At 36.5% G+C, this 10,937-nt stretch overlaps 1 protein-coding gene across 1 annotated transcript; it reads right to left on the bottom strand.

The window, feature by feature from the left end:
• Positions 1 to 70: 70 nt before the first annotated feature.
• On the bottom strand, positions 71 to 10,838 carry arrdc1a (arrestin domain containing 1a). Its single transcript, XM_065250238.2, has 8 exons — positions 10,648 to 10,838; positions 6,920 to 7,030; positions 6,784 to 6,834; positions 5,656 to 5,810; positions 5,332 to 5,514; positions 2,032 to 2,208; positions 1,259 to 1,766; positions 71 to 768 (listed from the first exon to the last, which is right to left on the bottom strand). Exons 1-8 carry the CDS (start codon positions 10,763 to 10,765, stop codon positions 731 to 733), a joined length of 1,341 nt encoding a protein of 446 aa, XP_065106310.1. The 5' UTR covers positions 10,766 to 10,838; the 3' UTR covers positions 71 to 730.
• Between the last annotated feature and the right edge of the window lie 99 nt (positions 10,839 to 10,937).

The following is a 10,937-nucleotide window of genomic DNA, read 5'->3' as shown; positions in this document are numbered from 1 at the left end:
TTGATTCAGTAGAAACTGTCAATGTGTCAAACAAAGCTGGGCATTTCAGTGGGTCTTTAAAAGAACAGACTTTTTAAATGCAAAATCAGTTTTATTAACCTATATGCTACATTAACTGTAAATCACTCTTTAAATACAAACAATTAAGTAGTGTTCAATAAAACTGCCTTGGGAATAATACAATACTAACAAAGTAAAAAAAAGTAATTTAATACCACAGAGCCTAAACTATATATATGACGATATATATATCTGTAGTGTTTTTTAATGACTTGTAGATGATTGGTGAACACACATGCATACAATAGTAATATAATAACTTGAACTTGCAAATAAAGCAAAATTATGTGTGTGCAGGTGCGTGTGTGCAATCACAAACATAAAGAACAGGGGATAGTGTAATATTTAAATACCGTATTAATGTGCATAAACTAAACTAAAACAAATGTGTCCAAAATAGCTGTTGCAAGGGCTTCGCAACCAATAACATTTACAAAACTTCCAAGTAAAATAGAAAAAGCAAAATGATGCACTTTTTTAATTGTTTAGCATCATTGGTGCTAAACCATTTCCTGTATCAACTGACCTCTTATGTTAATATCAGATTCTTACTTGTAGATTTACACATTTGGTATAAAAGTGCTTGAGGTCTGAATTTACTAATAAGTCACACGATTGTTTATTAACATTTTTACTCAAATGCTTCATATTTTTCTTCTTTGGTAACATCCTATGTATTGAAGCTTTCTTCATATGCAGGTGGAGGCTCTGGAAAGAGAAACAGAAACAATACAATTAATCTTTTACTACACTATTTTTACTATTATTTATGCATCTTCATCTTTAAAAACATTTAATATTAGTAGTATTATATTTACTGTATGCATTTTGCAGATGTTTAATTAAAAGCAACTTATGTATCATTTAAATTATACATTTTGTGTGGTACATTAGTATGTGTGGTGCCTACAGGAACATCACTATTAAAATATCATTTACTCACTCATGTTGTTACAAACCTGTATAAATGTCTTTGTTCTGATATACAAAAAGGAAGATATTTTGAGGAATGTTTGTAACCAAACTGATCAAAGGCCCACTTGAAATCCATATTATACTTTTTCCTACTATGGAAGTCGATGGGGCCTCATATTGGTTTGGTAACGAACACTCCTCAAAATATCTTCATCCCTTTAATATTAAAAAAGCCAATATATCACCATCACATTGTTACCATGTATTTTATATTTTTATATACCTTGTGGATACGGTGAGCTCCTATAGTCTGGAGGCTGGATCAGTGTCGAGGAGGCCGACAGAGTTTGACTCCTTTCTCTGTTTTGAGGGGCCACTGACGCATTGCTGGCGTTTTGGCTTTGTCCGAAGCTGAGTCCAGGAGCATAGCTGAATGCATTTGGTGACACTGCAGTCTGGCCTGACTGTGGCTGTGGAGTCCTTGGTATTTCCAAGTTGTAGTCAGCTGCACCTGGGAGTTGCGGGTACAGCTCTGCTGGTGGAGCAGTTGGAGGCACGTAGGAGCTACGAGGCCTGGGTTTGGGTTTAGGGTTTGTGCGAGGGGGCAAGCTGGGAGCGGCGGAGTCAGTGGTAACTGGAGTTGGAGTAGGAGAAGGGGCGGGGGCGTTGTTGGAGCGTGGGACTGGCTTTGGTGGAACAGACCTGGAGGGGCGAGCCAGTGTGGGATCCACTGCAATGTTTCCAATGTAAATGGGCAAAGTTAACGACACCTCTGGGTATTTCAAATAGACCTGGAAAATTACGAATGTACAAATAAGGTTCAGTGAGAGTAAGAAAGCAGGAAATACCACAAATGCAGCTTGCATCTCTGTTAAAAATGCATCTTTCTGATATACATGCTCCCATTCACTTAAATACAACGGGATAGTATATGAAATTGATCACAAGATCATTTACAGGAAAGAAAACAGTAACACTTAAAAAATGAACCTTAGGAACATTCTGCTATGCCCAGATTATTAAAACATCCTATAATGTGTGTAATATTTAATTCACCTGGATGTAGTAGCTCATTTCAATGAGGTTTCCACCAGTTATAGAGGACAGGGGGAGACTGGGTACAATGATCTGCTCCTTCCATTCTCCTTTATGTCCACCCTTAACTCCAGGTCCTTCAACCTCCGCTACTGCCCGCACATCAAGTGTGGGCTTCTTGGTGTTATACGTTACTTTCTGAAATCAAAGTGTGATCAACAGCAGGTAATGCATCATGATATTACTACTACTTATAGTTTTCACACTCATTTTAACTTTGTATGAGTGGTAAATGAGTGCTATGAATCACAATTAAAATACTGTATAATTGAGTAAAAATTGAGTATTTTCCTAAACCAGATTTTTGCAATCTAGGACTGCACAACACAACACATGCATACACTGTCAGAAAAAAAATTAATGGCCATAAATGCTCACAAGCTTTAACTAGGACAGGACCCTTCAAAAAGTCATAATACAGTTTGAACCATTTATATACAAACATGTATACATTTGGTACCAAAATGTATCTTTGAGGTACTAATAAAAACTCTTTAAGGTGTACATTTTGAGCTAAAAACCAGGGGCCCGTTTCAATAATGAGGTTCAACCAACTCTGAGTTTAAACTTGAACTCTAAGTTGACTTAATCTGAGATAGGAAACTCTGAGTTTTCGGTTACAGAACAGCTGATTTGAGTTAGTTCAATCGACTCTGAGTATGTTGACTCTGGCTGTGTTTACATTTTGCATTAACATGCGATCTCAGTGATCCGTTCACGCAGATCCGATCATCCGTATATCAGGACACGGCGCGTTTACATTTGTCACATAAATGTGGTTTCTGTATCTGGATGTGTGATCGGATCCCGTTCGGGGAGACGCGCGCTGGGTGGATAGCTGTCAATCAAAATGGGTACAGCTGTCTTTAGCCACATGATTTAGGGTTTTCGCGCTAACCGCAATCCCGTATTGTACAGTGCTACTGAGAAGCCAACAACAGAGAATAACTAGCAACCCCAACAACCGTGATGTTCACATTTTAAGCGTTATATTTTTTAGCTTTAAAAGCCTTATAGCGTCCGCACCGCGGATGAATGTTCTGTTTAACTTTACCTGAACTTGACTTTCACCCGCATGCTTTAAATCAACAACAAAATCCGTGTGAAACATGACCGACTCCACTGTTTTATTCTGCCTTAATAACGTGCTTTTGGCTCTGCCTGAACTTATATGTATATTTCTATTTTAACCATAAACTGTTGTTAGTTATGTTTCCTGGTAATAATATGATTTAATTAAAAGAGCTAACAATTTACTGTTCATAGTGCGTAAGAAGTAATGTAATTTACAAACACATATAAGTAACCTTGCATAAAACCAACACTGACTAAATGTATTTGGTTAATGTTATTAGTGTTTGTACGTGTTTTAAAGTAACTTAAAATGTGTTAAATGAGACAGAAACAGCCGATTGACCAGAAAGAAGCGCAACATTCACATTGATTTGTCGCCATGGAAACTCAAACATTATAACGACGATCCTGAATTCTGCCATTAAATATTAAATCTCACTATGAATAGTTGTAACATATAACATATACCTGAATAACTTAAATACAGTTAGCAGTGTTAAAATGCTTTGTATATCGATTTATTAAGATACTTTTAAGCGTAGCTAGCATTGCTCCACAAATATGAATTTATGCGTCTCTCACCTGCGCTCCATGACCTAACGTCCTTTATTTTTGACAGCTGTCAGTGAGAGGAGATGATAGTGGGCGGGGTTTTGTGTGACGTTGACCTGTGAATCCATACGATGGCTGGATTGCGGTTACATTACACTGAGATCCGATCACAATGCGTCCTCGACTACCTCTGCATCAGGACACACAGATCGGATAACATTCCGAACACAAACGCGTTTACACTTGTCTTTTCAATGTGTATGTGGACAACATCCGGATACAGGTCGCATGTTAATGCCAAGTGTAAACGCAGCCTCTGAGTTAAAGGCGTGCACAGCCACAATGAAAAGCCATCATCAATGGATCTCAGATATTACGATTTACCATGGCAACCGCACGTGACAAAGATGTCTTAATCCTTTTTACTACTAAAACTGAAAGTGTTGCTGCAAGTGTACAGCACCTACGAGCATATATTTTAAAGAAAAAAAATTGTTGGAAATTGCTATTCTAGTAAATGTGTACATTTAATTTTTCATCACGGTCAAAATATCAGAAGTACATAAACTAAGGACTGTACGTTATTATTTCCATTTTCATGCAGATGTAATCCCATGGACTAAAAGATGACAGCAGCTCAGCTAAAAATGAAATTAGGCATAATACTTGGGCATAAAAAGGCTACAAACTGTACAAATGTTTGTCATGAATAAAACAGAATATACACCAAGCCGGTATTCGAACTCATGTCGTCAACGTTACGTCTGCCCAAACCACGGCGCACAGCACTACCCACTAGACCAGCGATAATGATGAGTAGATTCACAAGAAATGTAAAGGCAGCTGTTCAGATGTAAGAGTACGGCCACAAAGACTGATATTAGTCATGTAAGGATATTTATATATCTAAATGACTGCAAAGAAAAATAATACCGCTCACATAAATGCAAATGCATATGACAAAAATTCACTCCGGGTCTCAAAATCTTCTCGCAAAATAAATTTAACTTCCTACAAATAAATGCAGCATCATCATTTACAGGATTTTCTGTAAAAGCACTTGCAATTTTAGTCACTTAGACGGTCTCTGCACTTAAATATATCAAATTAGCTTTACAAGTCATTTCAATATACTGTTTAATTTTTTTGTTTAAATTTAAGTGTAATTTATAAAATATATAAAGCACTAAGGTAAAATGATTTGCACTGGCAATTTGATTCTAAATTAAATACAGCTAAAAAAAAATATTTTACAGTGTATGTAATAAAAATGTGCGCAATGAATGAATGTACTAAAGCAACTAACAAGATTAAACACCGCTACTCCTGCAAAAATGGGGAGGAGACTGCCATAAACTCTGAGTTTACAGAATAAAACCTACTCCCGACCAGGTTAGGTTCAGAGAGTATGTTACTCCGGACTCTGAGTATCGGTTACCTCTCCTTCTGAAACAGGCTTGATTTACCCCGCTGTCTCAGATTTAACCTACCTCTCATTTTGAAATGGAAAAGTCAGAGTTTCCCTTATTTCAGGGTTAACATACTCAGAGTTTTCACTTAACCACCTTTCTGAAACGGGCCCCTGGTAGGACCATTTTTTGGCCGTTTTACTGACAGTGTAGTTTATTTTCTTACCTGCATTAGACTGGCAACCACATGACCTGTGGACTTCTCCGATTTATTTTCAATCTCAGCAGAAACTTTGATGATCTGTCCAGCGACATATCCCCGCAAATCACTCTTGGCTTTCAGCACCACTGTCCCATTTTTCACCAGCATGTATGAGAAATTTTTGGTAACAGAAGATGAGCTCGGTTCCTGCATAAAGCAAACATCAACAACTTGTTAGGGATAACAGCCAAGAATATATACAGAATATAGGAGAGTTGGTGAATTCAGAGTTTTTGTTATGTTTATGTTATGGTTTCCCTTTACTCCCAAAGAATGTAGCATACTTACATGTATATGAGGTACTTCATTGAGGTTGATGCTGTTCGAAATGCTGAAGGGTTTCTCTACCTTGTAGTCCTTTGCGAAACGAGGAGTGTCAATGAAAGCCCTAACTCTGTATTTAATCTGTCCATAGGGCCCTTCAAATGATGTTGGGGCAGTGGCTGTAAAAGAATGAGAGTGTTTATCTTTTCTATTATAGTAAATAATAAATCAGTGTCAGATAAGCACAATGTTAACATTTAGTGCATATTTGTTTTAGAGAATGATACCGGCCAATGATAAGGCACATGTGTCTTTAAGGGTGGTATTATATATTTAGAGAGCAAACATCTCAAATGTAAGAGGAAGAGCAGATATAGGTTTCAAAAAGCAGCTGGGCCGCTATAGACAATAGGAACAGCTGTAGTTTCACTAGAATGACTTTTACTTTATAAAACATCTTCCTTTATTATGGAAACACCTCTTCCTGCTCAACTGGTCAATATTTATCATAAGGTAAGCTTTGTTTAGATCATAGACACACATTTGTCCATCTAGGGTAAATTCACAATTCTTAGTTTTTAAGAAAATCTTATGTTAAAATAGTTAAAGTCACAATGAACCTGATTGTCTTATTTTTCCCATTGTGACGTATATCTGAGTGAAACAGCGTCTGAAATGAAAATTAAAGGTAGGGCAGGACTTGAAATCTTCTATTGAGAATTAATTAGATCATTGGGTCATATTGATATTTGCTAATTGCTGCTGCAATGTTTTCCTGGGCCTCGCCCACCCGCCATAATTTGTGACTGGAAGAGAGATTGTTTTTAAATAAAGATTATGAGTTATGAGATTATGAATTAAAAAAAAATAATAATAATGAAGCTCATAGATAAGTAAATAATAAAAAACACAATACCCCCCTAATTTTTTTATTTCAATTTCATTTTATCTTTAAATTGAACAATACGGAAATATGAGATCTTAATATCTACCTAAAGTTTTATACACAACACCATTAGGAAAAGACATCGTGTTTAATATCTAAATGCCACTCTGTCACCATGGATAAAGGTAAATAGTGGATAACAGTCACATGCCTTTAAGGAATGCAGGGCAACAAGTGCATCCAATGTCATAAAAGTGCAGACTCACCTGGTAAGAGAAACTTGAAGGGAAAACTGTGCTCGCCCTCTTTCAGGGTGCCTGGGAAACAGATGGGGGAGATTTTATTGAAACAAGCGGCATGTGAGAGCACTGATGTGTGAGAGAGACTTTAACGCCTGAGCACCTTTGTCAGCGATGGAGATCGAGCTGCTGAAATACTGCTCCTCCTCCATCCAGTCTGTGTCCTGTGCTTTACTGGTTACACCACAGAAGCCTTGGCAGTTCACTTTAATTGCTGTTTGAGAGAATAATTAAAACATTTCATGATCCAGAAAAAAGACACATTCAGTAGAATTTCATACATCAACAAGAAACATTTACATTGCCTAGAGCAGACAAAATCTTCCTTTAGTGGAAAATGCACTTAATTTGACTTCATGATACTCTTGAACAGCAGGACGTTGCATTAACACGTTCACGTAACCATGGTAACAGTCAAAACACATTATCGAGTCAACAGAGGAGGTCTAGAAACGGTTACACTCTTAAAAAGAAAGGTCCTTTCTTCATAATGCCATAGAAGAACCATTTTTGGCTTACAGGTTCCATATAGACCTTTAAAGCTTCTGTTTTTCGTGATCTCATTTTTCAAACTTTAGTTGGTGTGTAAGGTTGCTGTTAGAGCATAAATAATGCATGCAAAACTATTAAGCCCAAAGTTCAATAAAAAGCTATATATTTTCTTTAAAGGTCCCATTTTTCTTGTGTTTGTGAAGCTATGATTGTGTTTATGGTGCGCAATAAAACATGTGTTCAGGTTTAGTGTTTGAAAAAATTTTGTATTTGTAGGAGCCATTTGTTTGTGTTTATTTAACCTAATTTTAGTTTTATTATTTAACTTTCATTAAATTGTATTTCTTTATTTCAATGTATTTATATTTAACTTAATTATCTGTGCTGATTTCAATTTGTGCTCCCCTGTAGGTAAAACGTTACCAAGTCAACAGGTGATGAAAGGTGAATTCTGTTAAAGAAAATATATCGCCTGGCAGTGAACTTTGAGCTTTATCATTTTGCAGGTATTATTTATGGTCTAACAGCAACATTACACACTAACTAAAGTTTGAAAAATGGTTAAAAAAAAACGGGACCCTTTAACAGAATTCGCTTTTTAAGGACTACAAAGGCTGGATTGCAGCCTTCTACTTCCCAGATATATGACATCAATATTCTGAGTTTTTTGACTAACCTCAAAGCTTTGAAAACACAGGAAAAACAAGACCTTTAACATCCAAAGAAATCTTTTTATTATTTTTTTTTTTTTTAAAGGTTCTTTGTAGTAACAAAGGTTCTTCAGCTTTCGAAAAGGTAAGAAAGAAAATGTTCTTCTAAAAACCTCTGACTGAATGTTTTTTTTGAGGAAACAAAAATGGTTCCTCTATACCAGTGCTTCCCAATCCTGGTCCTCGAGGCCACCCCCTTCCCAGAAAGTTTTAGATGTGTTTTTAAAGGAGACTGATAAGTTGAATACGGTGCATTAAATAAGGATACATCTAAAACTTTCTGGCAAGGTGGACCAGGATTGGGAAGCACTGCTCTATACTATGAAGAACCTTATAAGCAAGAGTATCCTTGCGTCACAAGTTGAATTGAAGATACCAAATTGCACCTCCCCCAACCTGTGGATGGATTAACTTGTGTGGATCTACTTATGTATGGATCAAACAGTTCTCGCCATGTATATTGCCATAGATGCTGGAATGGCGTGAAGAATAGAGAAAGAAAGAAAGAGTGCAAGTATGATGCTTTGGTGGACTATTCCCAGCATTAAGGTTACAGAAGTTTTTTTTTACTTCTAAACTGTTTTAATATTATGCTATGAGATGCATGTAGTTATATTAGTCTCAACTTATCATTTTTTTAAAGCCTAGTTTTTCTAGTTCTTTTTGTTTACCTTCCTCTCTCCCTCTCAGCAGAGATGTTACCACAGATACATAATCAACCATGGGAAATATGTCTGAAGAGACTCCACTATGAAACTGGGTGAACGACAACAAACTACTTTATATTGTTTTGTAACTATTACATCTTTCCAAACCAGAAAAGCATCAGCTAATGATCAATACAGTATCTAAGAGGAAAATAGCTCAAACAATAGGTGAGCATTTACAAATAGTGTTCATAGGATAAGTCATTCAAAAGAAAGTCTAAAAATTGTTCAGAATCATTATTGTTTTTACACAAAAGAAAACAAATACTGCTGACTGATTCATTTCTGGTTTATGCTGTAATGGTGACCGTGTATGTTTGTTCTTCATGTTTTCTTGACCGAGAATGCTGTCCAACCTGTTTAGTGAGTATTCTTCATCACCGCCCAATCCTATGAGCTCAAGGAATAAGATAACCCCAACCACCCGACTTCCTTTCTCCGTCTGTCATATTCTGCTAGGTTTTTAACAACAGATTAACCTGACTGTCTTCTGACTCATTTAATTATCATCACGTTTGCCAGGCCCACTCTCAAGTGTGAGCCAAAACAATACACTTTTAACTGTACCGCCCTGTTTACATTGTCTGTTGGTTATTAAATACAATGTCAACCTATGCCCTTATATTTATATATGTATAAAACAAAAAACCTTTCTGCATGACCTCTTAGACACGGCCCAAACCACAGGCCCGACAATATATCTATTGTCTGTGTTAACGGCATAGATTCTAGATAGTTTTATACTGCTGTGTACAGGTACTAATAAATTACCATAATGACCATATACAACTGGAATGTGATCATAAAGTATATCAGTAGAGTTGAATATGATGTGGTGAGAGTTCTTGTATGTATTTATTTATGTATACAGTAGAGACACTTTAACAGATATAAAATACTGATAAAATGTATAGATTGAATCCATATCGTTTTGGATAAAACAAAAGCATCTGCCAAATGCACACATAACGTATAAGTATGTGTTTTCCCTGGGTTCGAATCCATAACTTTTGTTCAACCTGAGCTAAAGGAACACAAACTTTTTTTTGCTTTTAAAGCGTAACATCCGCAGCTGCAACTGTACATAATCTAGCATTGTTTGTGTCAGTGGAGACCTGAACATCTGATGTCAAAAGACCTTAATTGTGACCATATGTGTTGTATAGAAAGCAAGAGACAGGTGTATCGACAGGTGGTTGGTAAGCATATACAATGCCTTTATTTCCGTTGCATACAGTATAATTAGTACTGTAACAAACTATGCAGTGCAGGTGGAGATTTAGAAGTAGTTTACTTTGACAGGTTAACGGATGTTTTAAAGGCACAATAGTATGATTGATTCAAACGCACTGCTGAGAAAGTTAAAGGCATAAAATGCAAATGAGACAGAAAAACAATAAACGTCACCGTGGCGCAACAGCCATGTTTTCACACACTGGTTTAGGCCCCAGTACCGAACTTTAAAGGGTCTTCAGATTAGAGGTTTCAGCTACTGTTTAAAAACAATGAACAAAACAAACAAACAAAACTACGAGTTTGGCTGACACGGTAGTTGATATAGTTTAACCTACAACTATATTTACGCATTTTTGTCAATGTGGAATAGAAACGTTATTATAAAAATCTCTACTTTTTTAGGTTATTTGGATAAAAAGCATTCGTTGTTCAAATCTGTTAAAAACCCACACCGAGTTTCGCTCTACGCACAAAAGTCTTCAATACGCGAGAACAACAAGCCGTGCGTTGCGCTTCATTACGTTTGAACAAACAATACAATTTCAGTCTGTTACAGTAATAACATTGTCCCATAATTATTTTTACAAAACTATAAAAACCAGAAACAATCAGCACTAGAAAAACAACAACATGGGTGACCGCCCGTTGTGTGCGATAGCGATACTTGTATTAGTTTATAGGCTTACCTTTACATAGTATCGATTGGGCTAATGAGATTTTCAGAGTTCCTGAGATTGATTCTCCGGGATTATAAACCGTTTTGTTGTTATTAAGAGTTAACTCGAATTCCTGAAGCTTCCCCATTTTAGTTTCTATCCACCGTGGACAGGTGGCAGAGCGAAACTGATGGACGAGGAAAGGAAATGTTTTACCTGAGCCCGACGTCACTCACCTTCCATTGTGACGTCAGGCACGTTTGAACCTGCGAGTGAACGTGCGTTTTATCTTATGTCATGTTATATGTTATGCAACAACA

The sequence above is a fragment of the Paramisgurnus dabryanus genome, chromosome 5, assembly GCF_030506205.2.
Source record: "Paramisgurnus dabryanus chromosome 5, PD_genome_1.1, whole genome shotgun sequence".
Classification (NCBI taxonomy): Eukaryota; Metazoa; Chordata; class Actinopteri; order Cypriniformes; family Cobitidae; genus Paramisgurnus; species Paramisgurnus dabryanus.
This window is presented reverse-complemented; position numbering and strand designations above follow the sequence as displayed.